Source organism: Pipistrellus kuhlii, unplaced genomic scaffold, assembly GCF_014108245.1.
Source record: "Pipistrellus kuhlii isolate mPipKuh1 unplaced genomic scaffold, mPipKuh1.p scaffold_m20_p_24, whole genome shotgun sequence".
NCBI classification, from domain to species: domain Eukaryota; kingdom Metazoa; phylum Chordata; class Mammalia; order Chiroptera; family Vespertilionidae; genus Pipistrellus; species Pipistrellus kuhlii.
Window position 1 is genome coordinate 11,444,095 of NW_023425523.1, and position 19,295 is coordinate 11,463,389.

General features: G+C 46.5%; 2 protein-coding genes across 10 annotated transcripts; both read left to right on the forward strand.

Moving 5' to 3' along the window:
* The first annotated feature begins 1,753 nt into the window (after positions 1-1,753).
* On the forward strand, positions 1,754-12,515 carry VPS72 (vacuolar protein sorting 72 homolog). Its single transcript, XM_036452805.2, has 6 exons — positions 1,754-1,955; positions 7,376-7,528; positions 7,703-7,817; positions 8,220-8,396; positions 11,387-11,531; positions 11,856-12,515. The coding sequence occupies exons 1-6, from the start codon at positions 1,839-1,841 to the stop codon at positions 12,322-12,324; spliced, it is 1,176 nt and encodes a 391-aa protein (XP_036308698.1). The 5' UTR covers positions 1,754-1,838; the 3' UTR covers positions 12,325-12,515.
* Positions 12,516-14,196: 1,681 nt separating this feature from the next.
* On the forward strand, positions 14,197-19,034 carry TMOD4 (tropomodulin 4). Of its 9 annotated transcripts, none has more exons than XM_036452812.2 (12): positions 14,204-14,349; positions 14,431-14,509; positions 14,915-15,023; positions 15,342-15,506; positions 15,674-15,830; positions 16,166-16,282; positions 16,786-16,875; positions 17,053-17,183; positions 17,271-17,378; positions 17,757-17,900; positions 18,147-18,291; positions 18,915-19,034. In XM_036452812.2, exons 4-12 carry the CDS (start codon positions 15,384-15,386, stop codon positions 18,935-18,937), a joined length of 1,038 nt encoding a protein of 345 aa, XP_036308705.1. In that variant the 5' UTR covers positions 14,204-14,349; positions 14,431-14,509; positions 14,915-15,023; positions 15,342-15,383; the 3' UTR covers positions 18,938-19,034. The 9 variants fall into 9 exon arrangements, with proteins under 9 accessions (XP_036308700.1, XP_036308706.1, XP_036308705.1 ...); XM_036452808.2 differs by having other exon boundaries at positions 14,455-14,509; XM_036452810.2 differs by lacking the exon at positions 14,915-15,023 and having other exon boundaries at positions 14,204-14,353; positions 14,455-14,509.
* The last annotated feature ends 261 nt before the right edge of the window (positions 19,035-19,295 follow it).

The window sequence follows — 19,295 nt, forward strand, 5'->3', positions numbered from 1 at the left end:
TCCCCAGTAGGGGGTGTGCAAGAGGCAACTGATCGATGACTCTCTCTCATCGATGTTTCTAACTCTCTCTATCCCTCTCCCTCTCTATAAAAAATTCAATAAAATATATTTTAAAAAATACATAAATAAAGTGAACTTAATGTCTTAAAATAGTTCCCAAGGTCAGAATGGAAGGGCTAGGAGCTGCCAAGATCAACAAAGAGGCTAAATAAAAGAATGTGTACCTAATCATTAAATTAGCCATTCATTCATTCATTTACTGAATTAACATTATTTAGCCCCAACAATATCCCCCACACTATGAGTTCTTGGTATATACAATTAAAGTCCCTGCCCTCAAAAAGACCACAGACTAATGAGAAAGACAGACATATAAATCATTAGAAGAAAATATAATTATAGAGTATGTACAAGTGGTATGGTTTCACAACCATATTTTCTGAATAAAAATGAATGGGAAAAGCGCTGGCCACTGTGGCTCAGTTGGCTGGGTGTAGTTCGTGCTTGGAAAGTTTGCCAGTTCAATTCCTGGTAAGGGCACAACCCCAGTTCTAGGCTTGACCCCCCATGGGGGGCATGCAGAAGGTGGCCGGTTGATTTTCCACTCTCACATGGATGTTTCTCTCTCTCTCTCTCTCTCTCTCTCTCTCTCTCTCTCTCTCTCTCTCTCTCTCTCTCTCCTTTTCCCTTCCTCTCTCTTTAAAAAACAATAAAAATATATATTTTAAATTGGAATAAACAACATAGTGGCTTGACAATACCACAGACTATTTCAGATTGGAAATATTCAAGAGAATCAGGGAGGTGTGATTTCTATGGCTATGAAAAGAACTGAATGGTTGTGCAGGAAAAGAAGAATGTGTGTGCAGGAAGACTTCATTGTCCTATGGAATTATAATTTTGCCAGGTAGATAAGAAAGGAAAGGGATTCTCAAGAGAAGGAACAACATGGAAGCAATACAGAAAATTGGGTGTTAGGGAAGTGATTCTAGAATAGAATGATGTGGCATAGGTGAGGCTAAAAAGGCAGGGAGAGGCTAAACTATGAAGGTTGTTGAGTGCCGTGTTAATAGTAGTAATCACCTATTAAATATCTATGTGTGTACTCAATACAATGTGAAGCATTTTATAAGGATTATATCTTTTAATCTTCTCAACAGCCTCCAAAATACAGATTCAGAGCAACTTGTCCAAAATCACACAGCTAGCATCTCTAAGTTCAAACTCCAACTCAGGTCTAGCTGGCTATATGCCTGCCCTTAACCAACACTACTCTTTTACCTAAAGGGTTTTGGACTTCACCCTGCAGATGATAGGAAGCCATTAAAGATTTTTAAGCAGAGAGTAGGAAAGTCTGGGTTTTTAGAAAGATTCCTATCCGTAGCAGAGTGAAAAACAAACTGGAGCAGAGGGAGACTGGCCTCTTCTAAACATCCGTTTGTAGTCCTACATTCTGGATTTAAGGTAGTATAGCAGCGTCACTGTGTGAAATTATTCCACAACCCAGGTGTGCTCGAGTTGGGTGGGGCTGGGAGCCTGGGGCTGGGAGCCTGGGGCTGGGAGCCTGGGGCTGGGAGCCTGGGGCTGGGAGCCTGGGGCTGGGAGCCTGGGGCTGGGAGCCTGGGGCTGGGAGCCTGGGGCTGGGAGCCTGGGGCTGGGAGCAGGAGTGGTCGGGGCTGGAGAGTAAACCCGGCCTAGGGGGCGGGGCCAGGAGCCCCTCGGTGCTCTGCTGCTTTTGCCTGGAGAAGACCGGCTTCCGCCTGCAGGCGGTGGTGTCGAGCGCCGAGCTCCTCGTGCCTGTGAGGGCCGTTGATGGCGGCGCAGTCTCGGTAGGCGGTATGAGCTTGGCTGGGGGCCGAGCCCCACGGAAGACCGCGGGGAACCGACTTTCCGGGCTTCTGGAGGCAGAGGAGGAAGATGAGTTCTACCAGACGACTTATGGGGGTTTCACGGAGGCAAGCCCTGGGCCCAGGAAGAGGGAGGGAGACGGACAGTTAAGGGGGGTCCTAAGGGAGAAACCTCGAACAAAGAAGGGGGCGGGGAATGGAGAGGAGCCCGGCCGTTGATACTGGAGGCGGGGTGGGCGAGTCGGAAGGAGCGGGGGATACACACCGGAGTCCTAACAGAGAACGGGATAGGAATAAAGCTCTCTGGGCACTACCGAACATGATGGAAACCTGCTGAATGTCTAGTTGCATTTTACTTCTGACGTCTCACACGCACGTCGTAGTCACGTAATACGTTGGCCCACTCCCTTAGATAGAGGGGCTTAGCCTATTCCTTTCTCAGGTTTGAAATCTCAATGTAAACTTCTCCTTAGATAACCCTTTCTTGACTATCCTAAAAAGTGTCCTCTTTTACTTCCTTCATAGAACATTTCTCTGTAATTAGATTTGGTTTGCTTACTTGTTTATACTTATTTGGGTAGCCATTTGTTAAATTTGTATTGATTGAGTCTGTCCATTCTTGAAGTATGTGGAGCATCTAGAACAAGCCATGCACTGTGACAGGCTCTAGGAAAATATTAAAAAATACTGCTTTACCCTGGCTGGGTGGCTTAGTTGGTTGGAGCGTCACCCTGCACACCAAAAGATTGTGGGGTTCCATTCCAGGAGGCACCAATCCATGTTTCCCTCTCACATCAATGTTTCTCTCTTTCTCTCCCTCCCTCCTCTCCCTTTCTCTCTCTCTAAAATCAATAAACATATTCTCGGGTGAGGATTAAAAAAAGCAAAAATTTTAAAAATAAATACACTGCTTCCTCCTTATACATTTCAGATCCCAGTGAGGAACTAGCTGGATTAACAGCTAAAATATTGTATGATAAGGAGTAAAATAGGTGATAAGCATAGGATGCTATAGGAATGCACAGGAGCCAGAGTTGGTCAGGATGGGTGTCTCCAGGAGGTGATGTTTAAGCTGAGGACAGACAGTATGAAAAATTGGCCTTGGCTGGGTAAAGAGCAATAGGAGTGGGAACTGGGGTAGGAGAAAAGTTAATCCATGGAGGGGGCAGGACAGGATGTGTAAAGGCACTGAAGTCCTCAACCTGCACATCTCATTCTCCAGACCTGAAGGAGAATAAAGGTTGGTAAGGATGGAGGTGGTAGGCTTGGGCCAGAACATGCCCGGCTTTGTGAGCTATGTTAGGATTAAGGAGTTTTGCTCTTCACCAAGAGGATTGGAAAGATGATCACATTTGTATTTTAGGAAGATCACTCTAATGAAGGAATGCTTTGAGGAGGGCACTGGGAGTAGAGAAACATGGACAGGAAGATTCAAGAGAAATTAAGGCAGTAGAATCCATCGGACTTGGTGACTGATAGGAAGTTATTACTTAGACGGCCCTAACCAGCTAGTTTAAAATAGAACTTTCTCATCCCTCTTTCTAAAAGCCATTATCCTATTCCTGTCATTTTATGAGTCGTTATTTAATATGTACCCATCATGCTTCCAAAAAGGATTCAAGGAGGCTTATGATATAAACAAAAAGTAAGTACAGTAAAAATAGAGAGATCAGAAGTAAGTGTACCAGGAGCCTCTGCTGAAATGGTAGTAGCAATTAATATTAAATTTAGCTGTGAGCTTTCTGGCAGTGAAATTCTAATTTCTTTTTTTAGAAAGAAAGAAGCATGTAATTTTTTGAGAAACAAAATTGGTCAGCATTCATTCCTAGGGAGAATCTCCTCCTTATATAAGATATATAAACAGGGATTTGGTATGTGATGTAAAACATTCTCTTACCTAGTCATGTCTATTAACAACCCTCAATAAAAGCCAAAGGGCCCTGGCTGGTGTATATCAGTGGTTAGAGCATCGGCCTGCACATCAAAGGCCAGGGCTGTGTGGGAGGTAACCAGTTGATGTGTGTCTCACATTGATGTCCTCCTCTTCCCCCGGCCCCAATGTAATCTTGCTCCCTTCACCTCTCTCTAAAAATCAATGTAAAGAAACATCTTCGGGTGAGGATTAACAACAAAAAAGCCAAAGGAATGGTAGTAAATCAGTAACTTTCTTTTCTTATCCCTACCTGAGGACATATTTTTCATTGATTCTATAGAGAGAGAAAAGAAGAGGAGAAGAGGTGGGGGGGAAGAGAGAAAAACACACACAAAACCATTGTTCGATTGCTTCTATTGTATATGCACCTGCCCAGGGATTGATCCTGCAACCTGGGTATGTGCCCTAACGGAATCAAACCCGTGACTCTTCGATGCTCCAGAGAATGCTCTAACTTAGGGGTGTCGAACTCAATCAGAGAAGGGGCCAAAATCTAAAATCCAGCCTAAATCGCGGGCCGAATGGTTTACTGAACAGTCATAAACTCATTGTGATGGAAACGCAGCGGAGTGCAGTGATGACAGCGCGGTGTGGGCCACATTGCAAGGCCTGGCGGGACGGATTTGGCCCGCGGGCCTTGTGTTTGACACATGTGCTCTAACTAACTGAGCCACACCAGCCAAGGCTGAAAGCTTTTGACTGGGCACTAACCTAATGTGTAGAACTACAGCCCTCTGGCGATATGACTAATGCAAGGTTAGAGCTGAGGGGATTAATGTGTCCCCAGGTTGTCTTTCACAAACAACATTTGGGAGGAAATGATGGTCATCAGTGCAGGATAGGACTCTGACAGGCTTGGAAAGTCCACTGTTATTTGCTTATTTTGGCAGCCTGCTTCATTGATTGAAGAAGAGCCACAAGTTTGAGGTACAGTGCCCCACCCAGCCTACTCCTTTGCCCCCAGTGTTTTTCCCTTTCCCAATGTGGCTGCCAGTCTAGCCCTAATCTGCATCACCTCCGATTTAGGCTGAACTCCATGTTCTCTACTCCAGCCCATCTAATCTCCTCCAGAGTTCTATGATACCCCTTGTACACTATTTTCCTCTTCCATCAAATCTTCAATGGCTCCCTGCAATACATAGTAGTAATACCCAACTGGTTTTCTATCCCCGTGGTCGGCAAACTGCGGCTCACGAGCCACATGCGGCTCTTTGGCCCCTTGAGTGTGGCTCTTCCACAAAATACCACGGCCTGGGCCAGTCTTTTTTTTTTTTTAATTTTCTCCCCCTCCCCACTGCTCCCCCCTCCCAGCACTCTGGGCCAGTCTTTTGAAGAAGTGGCGTTAGAAGTTTAAGTTTAAAAAATTTGGGCTCTCAAAAGAAATTTCAATCGTTGTACTGTTGATATCTGGCTCTGTTGACTAATGAGTTTGCCGACCACTGTTCTATCCGAACACACGAGGAATGAGACATTTCTCAGTAACTAGTTTACTTCAACAATGATTGTCAATGCTGGAACAAGTACGGAGAGGACTGAGAGCACTGACCTGCAAGTTAAAGTCATAACGTTATTAACCTGACATTATTTATAATATTTACTTTATAAGAGAACATTTCTTTGGAAAATCACAGAGGTAGAAGCAGTTCCTAAAAGAAATGGGCTTAAGAAACAAGTTATGGCCGAAACCGGTTTGGCTCAATGGATAGAGCATCGGCTTGGGGACTGAAGGGACCCGGGTTCGATTCCGGTCAAGAGCATGTACCTTGGTTGCGGGCATATCCCCAGTAGGGGGTGTGCAAGAGGCAGCTGATCGATGACTCTCTCTCATCGGTGTTTCTAATTCTCTTATCTCCCTCTCTGTACAAAATCAATAAAATATATATTAAAAAAAAAAAGTTATGGAGGTAAAGGAGGGGCCCTTGGAGCTTGAGAGTGAGGAGGCTAAAATCAATAAAATATATATTAAAAAAAAAAAAGTTATGGAGGTAAAGGAGGGGCCCTTGGAGCTTGAGAGTGAGGAGGCTCATGGTAACTACTGAAGGGAGTGGGGGACGGGAAAGGCAGGGGCGTGCTCTGAGGAAGGGAAGTGCCCTGGGTCCTAGGTCCTAAGGGCTTTAAGGTGGAGTTTTAGGGAGGTCCCAGGGGAAGATAGCAGTAGAATATTCAGCAGCTTTCCTGGTGTGCCCTTTCAAGTTGTGGTCTCCACTGATCAATAGGCTAGCACTAGGGTTGGGGTCATTATCTAGTGCAGCAGGGCCTGAGGTCAGCTGTGGCTGGTTTTGTTGCTTATTGCTGACATTTAAATTTCTCTATTGATGAAGTATAACCTTTTCAAATCTTACAGTCTCAATTGATGTTGAAAGGAGGGTGTGCTGGACCCAAAGGCAGTCAGCTAGGAAGACTTCTTGCCAGAGATAAAGCTTCTGTTTTACTTAGGTTTAGATCCTTATTCCATAAATATGCTATACACCAGGGGTCACCAACCTTTCGGACATCATGGGCCACTGGTTGGTGACTGCTGCTATACACAGTTCTATTTTGTTCCTGCTAGTTTATCTGCCCACTATTCCCTCTTTCCTCTTGGCTGTATAAATACTACCAGTATTCTATTTTATTTATTAGAGGCCTGGTGCAAGAAATTTGTGCTGGCCAGCGATCAGGGCCAATTGGGACCTTCCAGCTGCCAGTGGGGCCTTCCTTTATTCCATGCTGCCCCCTGGTGGTCAGCGCACATCATAGCAAGTGATCAAACTCCCTGGCAAACTTTGCATATTAGCCTTTTATATATATAGATTTAAAAAAAATTTTTTTTTTAATTTCAGAGGAAGGGAGATGGAGAGAGAGAAAAATCAGTGATGACAGAGATGGTTGGCTGCCTTCTGCATACCTCCTACTGGGAATCAAGCCCAAAACCTGGGCATGTGCCCTGACTGGGAATTGAACCATGACCTCCTGGTTCATGGGTTGATGCTCAACCACTGAACCACATTAGCCAGGCAATACTACCAGTATTTTAAATCGTGGCTCAAGTTCTCTTCATTCTTTATAGTCTAAAGACAGGATTCTGCAAACTACAAATCACTGGATAAATCTGACACATTACCTGTTTTAATTTGGTCCTTTACAGGAAGTTTGCCAACCCCTGGTCTAAAGGAATAAAGTCCGACATTTAAACCTTCCCAGGCCACCAATCCTTAGCATGTGTTGCTTCCTCTGATCACCTGTAACATTTTATTACCATCTGGTACTTCATATGTTGCCTCGTATTATAACTTCCTTTTGTAATTATGTCCTGACCCCTTCTAGACTGTAAGACCCCTGAAGGTAGGGACCAAAATATACCCTTTTATACCCCAGCACTTAATGTGGTGTGCTACCCATAAAGAGCACTCAGTTAATGAGGAAAGGGTGGTGCTGGAGCTAAGGGCCATCAGCTAGGAAGTTTTCTTGCCTGAGAAAAGTGAATGCCTGTGAAATATGAAAGGGTTGGAAGGAGAAGGGGGCAGCTCTTATCAAGGAAGCAAAAAGATCTGTTCTTTCTGGAGGGGCATTAATGACTCTTGCCAGCCAGAACCTCATCTCCCTGTGTCCTCAGGAATCGGGAGATGATGAGTATCAAGGGGACCAGTCAGACACAGAGGATGAGGTGGACTCTGACTTTGACATCGACGAAGGAGATGAACCATCCAGTGATGGAGAAGCAGAAGAGCCCAGAAGGAAGCGCCGAATAGTCACCAAAGCCTATAAGGTGCAGGGAAGTCCTGGTTTTCTTGGACTTCCTTAATTCCTATTCTCCCTTCATCAGGTCCCTGTACTCCTCATACCAGCCCTGTTTCCTACAGTGCTAGTTTTCTCATATAATTCTCATCTCCTTTCTCCTTATCTCTCTGTTCCTTGTTGTCTTATTTCACTCTGTCCCCAGGAACCTCTCAAGAGCTTGAGGCCTCGAAAGGTTAGTACCCCAGCTGGTAGCGCTCAGAAGACCCGAGAAGAGAAGACACTGCTACCACTGGAACTTCAGGATGATGGCTCTGACAGTGAGTGAGGATGTTTGGGTCAATTGACAAAACTGGAATAAGCTGATAAAAGTATTGAATCAGCATCAAATTTACTGGAGTTGATAACTGTTCTGTGGTTATGTAAGGAAAGTCCTTGTTCTTAGGAAATATACACTGAAGTATTTAGGCTTGGAGAGCCATGATGTGTCCAACTTAACTCTGGTTATTCAGAAATAATAAAAGCACACATACAGAATGCAAATGGGGCAAAATGTTAATAGTAGGTGATATGAGTAAAGAATACATGGGTGTTCTTTGTACTATTCTTGCAACTTTTTTTGTAAGTTTGAAATTATTTTCAAGTAAAAAGTTTTAAAATTAAAACAAATAATAAAGGAGGTGGACATGAATTCAAAGATTTCTCTCTGACTTCCTTCCCAGGTCGGAAGTCCATGCGTCAGTCTACAGCTGAACATACTCGACAAACATTCCTGCGGGTACAGGAAAGGCAGGGCCAGTCACGGCGGCGAAAGGGACCTCACTGCGAGCGGCCACTGACCCAGGAGGAGCTGCTCAGGGAGGCCAAGATCACAGAAGAGCTCAACTTACGTTCATTGGGTCAGTGTGTGGTTTTGAGAACAAGAGCTGAGGAGCATGGGAAAAGCTAAGACCTGGAGGACCCAAATAACTGGAAGCATGGAGATTTGGAAAAGGGAATCTGAAGGAAAAAATGGGGATAGTAAATGATTAGGAGCAAAGAACTAGGCAGTTATGAAAGTTCTGAGAGCAAGTATTATTATTGAAGAACTTTGGTGTAAAGTAAGAGTTGTATAGAACGGAGTTAAAATCCTAGTTCTGTTCACTTGTCTAAGACTGTAAGCAAATTATTCAATCTATTTAAATCTTGCTGTCTTTGTTCACAAAATAGGGTTGTAATAACTAGTTTAAACAGGAGAATTAGAAATTCAGTAGAATCAGTCAGTTCATGAGATAAAATGCTTTAAAGTAAGAAAAATTTAAAAATCTCCACAGTTGAGGAGTGAATGACTGAAATGATAGATAAAGGAACCTGAGCTCAATTTAAGAAGGAGAGTGAAGGCTGGAAGGAGCTGATAGAATGAGGAGATACCCATGTATGAGAGGTACTGAGGTAGAACAAAGGTATCTCCAGGATAGTGGAGCAAACAGACCTGAAGGATAGGATTTTGTGGTCAGAACCTGGATGTATAGGATTTTGAGTATTTCAGAGCTGGGGCAGTTTCAGGCAATGACAAAGTCTAGGCTGTAGCTAGAGTGGAATGGAGGAACTAACATGCCATGGACAGGCAGGTTGAGAGATGTGATAAAGCAGCTGGAGATGTGGTGTTGAAGGGCCTATCTGTGTGCACTTTGAAGTTACCAAGGCGACTTGAGATGATAGGAGTTGGGGTGGAGATGAAGAGTAGAAACCATTGCTCAAGTCTTCCATAAGTGAGGGCGTGACTGTGATGAAGGAGAGAAGATAAACTAGATTGTGGGCAAAGGTCTCAAAAGAAAAGCAGGTGTGCAGGTGGGCAGAGGAGTAGTGACCTGAAAGCTGCAGTGTGGGGCTCAGTGGGTGTGCTGTGTGGGATGTGAGAGGATGAGCCACCTCTAGCAGAGAGCTACAGGGAGAGGGGCGGCCTCGGTGGGTGACGGGTTTCCAGTCAGGCATGTTGAATGAGTTGGCTGATTATAGAGCTGGAGTTCCAGAAAATACAGGTAAGTATTTGAGAGAAGGGTTAGAAGGTTGGCTCAAGGGAAAGAAAGCAAGATTATCAACCAGAATTTAAGGACAAAAGAGGTTAAAGTACTTGAGTGGTTTCTTTCTTTCTTTCTTTTTCTTTTTTTAATATACTTTATTGAGTTTTTACAGAGAGGAAGAGAGAGGGATAGAAAGCTGGAAACATCGATGAGAGAGAAACATCGATCAGCTGCCTCTTGCACACCCCCTACTGGGGATGTACCTGCAACCAAGGTACATGCCCTTGATAGGAATCGAACCTGGGACCTTTCAGTCCACAGGCTGACGCTCTGTCCATTGAGCCAAACCAGTTTAGGCTTGAGTGGTTTCCTGAGGACGCTTCTGGTTAGATTTTTATCCAGAGGATTGTGTTCACTGTCCCCACGTTTAACAAGGAAGCAGAATTTTGGAGTCATTTCAGAGGACAGGGACCAGGAATATTTTGATCTCTCTATGCAGCAATAAATATTTACCAAGTGCCTGTGAAGTGTGGAATGCTGCGTGACCTGATATTTTGTAGGTAATATGAGCCACAGTCACTGCCCTTAGGGAGGAGACACATATACTAACAGTGAGCTGCTGTGGAGCACTGTCACAGGGTCCGGCCAGGGGACTGGTTATGGAGAGATTTGCCTGAAAGGAAGGGCAATCATTCAATTCAGCTATGTGTGAAAATGCAGACCCATGTTGCCAGGTTTTCTTACTATTTTTTAAGAGAGACCAGAAGTCTCTATTTAAATGTAATTGTCTAATTTTTAAATGTCAATAACTAATTCAAAATTTTCTTTAAAAGACATTATAGATCAAACAGTGGGCTGCCAGCTTGCAGCCTCTGCCATAGACTGTGTTAGTGCAGTAATGGAAGAGTGTCCTAGGCTCCGGGGTGGCTCAAGGAGGGAGTGACTCAAAGCCTTGTTGTATGAGGAATAGGTCAGTGGGATGGGTGTGGCAATCAGCCTGGAAACACAAGGACACTATTTAAAGGGCTGTATGTGGAAGACTGATTAGACTTCCATCCTCTATGGCACATGTGTCAAACACAAGGCCTGCGGGCCAAACCCGTCCCGCCAGGCCTTGCAATGTGGCCCGCACCTCGCTGTCATCACTGCACTCCGCTGCGTTTCCATCACAATGACAGTTTATGACTGTTCAGTAAACCATTCGGCCCGAGATTTAGGCTGGATTTTAGATTTTGGCCCCTTCTCTGATTGAGTTCGACACCCCTACCTATGGTAAAAGTATCATCAGAAAGTGTATTTCAAGCCGAAACCGGTTTGGCTCAGTGGATAGAGTGTCAGCCTGGGGACTGAAAGGTCCCGGGTTCAATTCCAGTCAAGGGCACATCTCCAGTAGGAGGTGTGCAAGAGGGAGCCGATCGCTGATTCTCTCTCATCGATGTTTCTCTTCCTTTCTGTAAAAAAAATCAATAAAAGATATTTTTTTTAAAAAGAAATAAAGTATATTTCAATTCAAAATAGGAGAGAACTATGTAATGCCTAAAGATGTAATGTGCTGCCATGGATGGGAGCGAGTTGACAGGGCAAATGTGGGGAGTATTTGGGGAATTGAGCAGGCTCTTCAAAGGGTTCCTTCCAACTCTGAAGTCCTACAGTTCTGAGTGGGTGAGGACCCAAGTGGACTTGAGAAATGGTGAGCAAAGAAGATGTCATGAGGAGCAAGCAGAAAACTTGTAAGATGAGAGATACTAGAGGGCTTAGAGGACTTCCATAATTGCTGGTTAGGCAGTGACTGACAGCCACAAAGATAATTGAGAGCTTGTAGGGCAGAACTGGGGCGTGAGAAGGGGGGGAACTGACCATCTCTCATTCCTTTTTGTACCCCAAAGAGACGTATGAGCGACTTGAGGCTGACAAAAAGAAACAGGTTCATAAGAAGCGGAAGTGTCCTGGGCCTGTAATCACCTACCATTCAGTGACAGTGCCGCTGCTGGGGGAGCCGGGCCCTAAGGAGGAGAATGTGGACGTGGAAGGGTGAGTGACTCTCAGGGGGAAAGGAAGAGCTGTGTCTCCCTCCTTTTAGCTGTATTCTCTCAGCCCCATTTCACTTACTCTCCTCCCACAGCTCTCACGGACACTTGGCTATCTTTCAGATTGCTCTTCCCTTCCGCTCCTCTTTCTTTCCCTTTAGCCTCTCTTTTCTTCCTCTCTCCTGTTTTCCCATCCAGCCCAGCTTTCTTTTCCCATCTGCCACTTAATATTCTCAGAATGTTGCCATCACTCTGCCTCCTTCTTCCTCTTTCCTCAGCTCTCTGATCTCTTTCAACTCTTTATGTTTATCTCTGTCTTTTCACTCAGACTTGATCCTGCTCCCACGGCTTCTGCATCGACTCCCCAGGCTGGGACTGGCACCGGGACTGGAACCGGGACTGGAACTGGAACCGAGACTGGAACCGGGACTGGAACTGGGACTGAAACTACAACTAAACCCGTCATCCCTCCTCCTCCCCGCTGCTCACGTACCTTCATTACTTTTAGTGATGATGCAACATTTGAGGAATGGTTTCCCCAAGCGCGGCCCCCAAAGGTCCCTGTTCGGGAGGTATGCCCAGTGACCCATCGCCCAGCCCTATACCGGGACCCTGTTACAGACATACCCTACGCCACTGCACGAGCTTTCAAGATTATCCGTGAGGCCTACAAGAAATACATCACTGCCCATGGACTGCCACCCACTGCCTCAGCCCTGGGCCCTGGCCCACCGCCTCCTGAGCCCCTCCCTGGCGCTGGCCCTCGAGCCTTGCGCCAGAAAATCGTTATCAAATGAAAAGATGTTTAGTCCTTGAAAACCTCTTTCTGGCCCTGACTTGGGCTCCCCCCCCCCCTCCCTGTTTCTCTTTATCATCTCTTTACCCAGCCCTTTTCTGTATCTCTTTCACCATTTTTTCTCCTAGTTCCTACTGGTTTTGTGTGTGTGTTTGTTTTTTTTTAATCTAATAAAATAGAAAAATCCCTTTGGTCTGATCTCTAATCTAGGGTTGGGAGCAAGAAGTATTTGTGAATGTCTGCACATGTATGGGTCTTTATATTTGATTAACAGAATTATGAGCTGCCCTTTTATTGATCGACTAGAGGCCCAGTGCACAAAATTCATGGGGGGGGGGTGGTCCCTAGGCCTGGCCAGCAATCCAGGCCAATGGGGAGGAGGTTGGAGGGAAGGCCTGCAGGCACAGCTCCTGCATTGAGCGTCTGCCCCCTAGTGATCAGTGTGCATCATAGCAACCAGTTGTTCCACTGTTTGGTTGATTTGCATATTAGGCTTTTATTATATAGGATTTTTAGAGATAGAGAAAGGGGGAGAGAAATATCAAAGTGAGACAAGAACATCAATCAACTGCCTCCAGCACACCCCCTACTGGGGATTGAGCCTGAACTTCCGACATGTCCTAACCAAGAATCTAACTGGCAACTCCTCAGTGCACAGGATGATGACCAACCAACTGAGCCACACTGGCCAGAGCAATGAGCTGCCTTGTGTGTGTTTTTTTGTTTGTTTTTTATATATATATTTTATTGATTTTTTACAGAGAGGAAGGGAGAGGGAGAGTTAGAAACATCGATAAGAGAGAAACAGCAATCAGTTGCCTATCGCACACCCCCTACAGGGAATGTGCCCTCAACCAAGGTACATGCCCTTGACCGAAAGGAACTGAACCTGGGACCCTTTAGCCCACAGCCCGATGCTCCATCCACTGAGCCAAACCAGTCAGGGCATTGTGTGTTTATTTTAATTTGTTCCACTTATTTATGCATTTGTTAGTTGATTCTTTTATTCTGATAAAGTTCATTTGTTTTTATTTTACTTTTTGTTCACTTTTCAATAGTGGACCTTTAGTTGATTCTTGGGATTTAGCCTGCAACCTTGGTGTATCAGGACAACGCTCTAGCCACCTGAGCCACCCAGCCAGGGAGCTGCACTTTTTAAATTGTATTCATTCCTCCAACTAGATTATAAACATCTTAAAATTAGACAGAGTCCTAGCTGGTGGCTCAGTGGATAGAGCGTTGGCCTGCGGACTGAAGGGTCCCAAGTTCAATTCTGACCAAGGGCACATGCCCAGGTTGTGGGCTCGATCCCCACCCCCCACTCCCACTAGGGGGCTTGCAGGAGGCAGCCAATCAATTTTCTCATTGATGTTTCTATCTCCCTCTCTTAAATCAGTAAATATTTTTAAAAATATATTTTATTGATTTTCTACAGAGAGGAAGGAAGAGGGACAGAGAGAAACATCGACCAGCCACCTCCTGCACATCCCCCACCGGGGATGTACCTGCAATCTTAGTACATGCCCTTGACCGGAATCGAACCTGGGACCCTTCAGTCCGCAGACCAACACTCTATCCACTGAGCTAAACCAATTTCGGCAATAAAAAATATTTTTTTAAAATTAAGATACCAAAACAAAATCCTTACACTCACCTTTATGTCACCTTATATAGTCAGTCTGCTTTGAATACTGCAGGCACCAAATCAGTAGGAACTATCTGATTCTCTTAGAACTCCGGTTTCTAGGACCTAGGCTTGTAGGAGAGGAGAACTTGTCATGGCTGTTAGTGGCCACTAGAGGCTCTCAGGGCTGGGCAGAGTATGGGGGCTGTGTATATGTGATCTCCCACTACCCCCCACCTGGCCAGAGCTAAAATAATAAAATGCTGAGCTCACTGTTCCCCCACCCTTTCCCCCGGCACACGGCACTGGACTCCTGGACTCCTCCTGCCGCAGGGACAGCGCTCCAGTAGAACACGGACTGACGGACAGAAGGGGAGGTGAGGGAAGTGGCCTTCAGGACTGGTAGGTGGGGAATGCAGGGGCTTATGGATCAGAGCCTGGTGGGAGATGGGAAGAGTGGCTCCTACTGGGAATAACACAAAGTGTATCTCTGTCTCTGTCACTCAGTGTATGTTTCTGCCACTGTCCGTCATATTCCTTAACTGTAGTTTACATTGTCAATGTAAGTATCACACACTTTCTGGCTCTTTCATATTAAGCATGGTGTGTATGTGTAGCTTTTGTGTAATTTTTATATTGAAAAGATTGTGCAAGTTTAACCCTTCCCTGTTTTTAAAGAAACTCCCATTTAGAAAGCATTTCCCACCCACCGGTCTGGTGTCACCTTCCTGTCCAAAGCCAAAAGCCAGGGACAAATTACGGGGACTCGGCCCCTCCTCGAGGACATATCACCCTTCCCCCAACCTGGAAGTACGCGCTCCTGCTCCCCCAGCTTCTCTGCACCCTTGCTTTCCCTTAGGATTTAGGGTTTTAGCAAACAGTGAAATCTTGATCCCTTACAATAAAAAAAGGAATGAGGGTGGGGTAAGAGAACTGTCCCCCTAAAAAACTTGCTTTCTTAAACCAGTTTAGGAAAAAAGACTGCATTATAGGGAGGAGGAGAAATATCCCTGAAGCTTTCTGACCCCCAACTCCTTTCAATAGGAACTGGGCCTGGAGCCAACTGTGGAGCAGCTGTAGTAGGTCAAGAGGCCCAGTGGCGAGGTATTAAGGGAGGGGTGCTGCCAGGATTTTCCATCATATTTTGAAGATAAATCCAGCCTGGAAGCCAGGATCCTCATTCAGAGTGGCTGGAAGCTGAGGAAGCAGCAAGGAGGCGGCTCTGGTTCTAACTAAACAACCTAACCTTCCCCCATCTTCCCATGCTCAACTAGATTTCTCACCTTAAGACATCCAGTTCATTGTTTTGCTCCCTAGCTGGTCTTTCTATGTCCCTAGTGTGTTTGTCCATCTGGGTCTTTCCACTGTCCAACCACTTTCCTCATGTTCCCCAGGCTCTGTGAGTGCCACACTGTGGGGAGGGGGTGGGGGCCATCATGTCATCGTATCTGAAGGAACTGGAGAAATACAGAGACATCGATGAAGACGAGATCCTAAGGACCTTGAGCCCCGAGCAGCTGGAGCAGCTGGACTGCGAGCTACAGGAGATGGACCCTGAGGTAGGGGTCCTAGCTAGGAACCAGGGGCAATCCCCAGGCATTTGGGGTGGCTGAGACCAGGGCTACCTTTGGGAAGTCCCTGGAAGGCCTGGAGAAGTTTTAGGGAGCCCTGGAGGTCCCCAGGTCAGAGGGAAAGTCTGACTTGCTCCCCAAAACTCATCCCTAAGAACCTGCTCCTGCCAGCTGGACTAAGACAACGTGACCAGACAAAGAAGAGCCCAACAGGGCCACTGGACCGCGATGCCCTTTTGCAGTACCTGGAGCAGCAGGCCTTGGAGGTCACAGAGCGGGATGACCTGGTGCCCTTCACAGGCGAGAAGAAGGGTATGGAGACCTGACATCCATGCCTCCTGGGACCCTAACGGCTGCCTCTCACATGTCCCCTTCCAGCTTCCCTCACCCGCCAGCTTCCCTGTCCCCTTCCAGCTTCCCTCACCCGCCAGCGCCCAGCTGCTTGGGGACTCTACTGCCCTGATACCTGCATGCCAGCTTGCCCGCTTCAGCTGCTATAAAAGACGTAGGAGTCCTGAGCTTGACGAGGATTCGGGCTTTCCAGTGTCCCCTAGTGACTCAACATTCTGAAATCTCCTGGAGAAGAAAAGGAAGCTGGAGGCCTGGATCTTAGCCCTCTAATGAACCATCCTTCCTCTTCCCATCAGGGAAACCATATATTCAACCCAAAAGGGAAATTCCAGCACAGGAGCAGATCACTCTGGAGCCTGAGCTGGAGCAGGCACTGGCCAATGCCACCGATGCTGAGATGTGTGACATTGCAGGTAGGCAGCTGTGGGAGGTTGAGTGGGAAGATCAGGGGCAGGGGCTCCTACTCATGGCGTGGGATTAGTGGGGAAGGCCCTGAACCCGGACATGGATGTTTGAAAAACTTCAGGTAGTGGTTTTTAATTTTTCTTCCTTGTTTATTCACTCATTTTTAAATTTAATATGTTAAATTAAAATATCTCAAGGACAATTTCACAGAGATTATAAAGCAAATAAAAGTGGAACTATTCTGGCTGAAAACAGGCAGAAGTCTGACAAGACTCCCTCAACCTCTAGTGGCTCCTTAGGGACGGACCTTTGTTAGCCCAGTCTCAATATGTTAAAAACTACTGCCTCGAGCAATTTATGGAAGGGACCCCTGGGGCCAAGGGAGGAGGAACCTCTTTGGAAGAGTAGAAGAGGTCAGGCTTAAAAAATTCAAGATTCAGAATGAGATGAGAGGGGTGGCTTGGAAACATCCCTTCTCATTCCTTATCCCCCCTCTGTTTCCTCTTTCCAGCAATTCTGGGTATGTACACCCTAATGAGCAACAAGCAATACTATGATGCCATCTGTAGTGGAGAAATCTGCAACACCGAAGGCATCAGCAGTGAGTATGTCAGGGAGCATGGCTCCCAGGGCTCTTGGCAGGCAGTCCCAGAGTCTGAGGAAAGGTAGCAAAGGACGAGCCAGGTGAATGGGGAAAAAGACATGTGCATAAGTGATGAGAACCAACAGGGAGGAGGCTGCAGGGTATATAGGGTTTCCTTCCTGCCTTCACCCACAGGTGTAGTGCAGCCTGACAAGTATAAGCCAGTGCCAGATGAGCCCCCCAATCCCACAAACATCGAGGAGATATTAAAGAGAGTTCAAAGCAATGACAAGGAGCTGGAGGAGGTGAACCTCAATAATATAAAGGTATTTGACCCCCATCCTCCAAAAAAACTGGGATAACTGCTGACATGGGAGTTCCTTAGCCCACCATCTCCTCCTGTTCCCTGACAGGACATCCCAATTCCCATGCTAACCGAACTGTGTGAGGCCATGAAGACAAATACGCATGTCCGGAGCTTCAGTCTGGTGGCCACAAAGAGTGGTGACCCCATTGCCAATGTAAGGCTGGTTGACATCCCTAGCCCTCTCCCCATAACATGACACGCACTCCAGGCAAGGCTGACATCAAGGGTTGGGGGGGGGGGGGTGCTATTCCCATCACGCTCTCTTAGGGTAGCCCTGATGGAGACTCCTACCCTCAGTCCTACATCCCACAGTCTGCAATCCTTAGATCATCTTCCCAAAGAGCCAAACCCTCTCTCCTACCCCCACCTCCACTGCACACTTAATCTCCGTTACTTGTCACCCCCTGGCCCTACCTACAGCTCCTCAAGGACTTGTCTCAAAGAGCTGTGTTTCCCTCTTGCTCCTGTTCTTTCTCTCCTCAGTCATCTGTGAAACTGTCCCCTAATCCTAACCCAAGTCCCTACTACCCAGGCGGTGGCTGACATGTTGCGTGAGAATCGTAGCCTCCAGAGCCTGAACATTGAATCCAACTTCATTAGCAGCACAGGGCTCATGGCTGTGCTGAAGGCAGTTCGGGAAAATGCCACGCTCACTGAGCTGCGTGTAGACAACCAGGTCAGCATTCCCTTCCTTTGGGCTTTGCATTCAGCTAATACTAAGTCTCCTCCCTGAGGCAGCCACTGGGTCAGGGAATCACCTGATCTTGTTTGATTTCTCTTCATTGTCTCTATGAAAGGAGCCAAACCTGCACCTCTCCCACGCTGGAGAAACAAGCCCCCTTGACCTCCCACAGGGTGTGTGATCTGGAACAGTGAACAACCCAGAGAGGGTGCTGACAACTGTCATCTCTCCTTCCCCCAGCGCCAGTGGCCTGGTGATGCAGTGGAGATGGAGATGGCCACGGTGCTTGAACAGTGTCCCTCCATTGTCCGCTTTGGCTACCATTTTACCCAGCAAGGGCCACGAGCTCGGGCAGCCCAGGCCGTGACCCGGAACAACGAACTACGTGAGTAACTACAGACATGGTGTTGTGGGGAGGGTCAATAGGTAAAAAAGCTGGCTGAGCCAAACCGGTTTGGCTCAGTGGATAGAGCGTCAGCCTGGGGACTGAAAGTTCCCGGGTTCGATTCCGGTCAAGGGCATGTACCTTGGTTGCGGGCACACCCCCAGTAGGGGATATCCAAGAGGCAGCTGATTGATGATTCTCTCTCATCCATATTTCTAACACTCTCTGTAAAAAATCAATAAAGTATTAAAAAAAAAAAAAAAAAAAAAAAAAAGCTGGCCAATAGTCCTAAAAGCTGACTTAGTGATTAACAGCCCGGGATGCTGCCAAAGTGATATTCACATGTGAAGTGCAAATCCCGTAAGTGGTCAGAAAGTAGAAAGAGAAGTCCCCCTGCCCCAAATATATACCTGAAGAGAAGTAGAAAGGAAGGTAGACATACCTCTGTGGAAACAGAGTATTTTTGTTGTCATTTTTAATTTCGTTTTATTAATATGATATGGGCATGTTTGTTGGCCTAAGGCATTACCTCTTTACAAGTGTAGTCAAGAAGCTGGAAGGGAGACCAGCTTTGCAGAAAGCAAGAGGTGGAACAAAACTTGTTTACTCTTCCTCCTTTACAGGTCGCCAGCAAAAAAAGAGATAACACTCCCTTTGCCTTTACCATCAAGAGCTGGGAGCCCTGAATGTTAAAATCCTCATGTGTTCCCCTTTCCTGTAAATAAAGGTCCTTCTATCCACTCTGCCTGCTTCCTTTCTTGGGCTTTGGGGTGGAAATCTTGGCGCTAACCCCCAAGGGTTACTGCCAGTTCATCTGGGGATTATTTATACTCTGGGGATCAACAGGCAGGGAGGTTAAGTTACTGGGAAGGGGGGGGGGGAGCTCTCTCCCTTGGTGTTCTCCATCACCCTGCTAATGCCTCAGTCTCTTCTATTTTCACAGGATACTTAGCCTCAGCCATGTTTCCAGGTGTGGCCAGACCCCTCCCCGCTCACACACACCC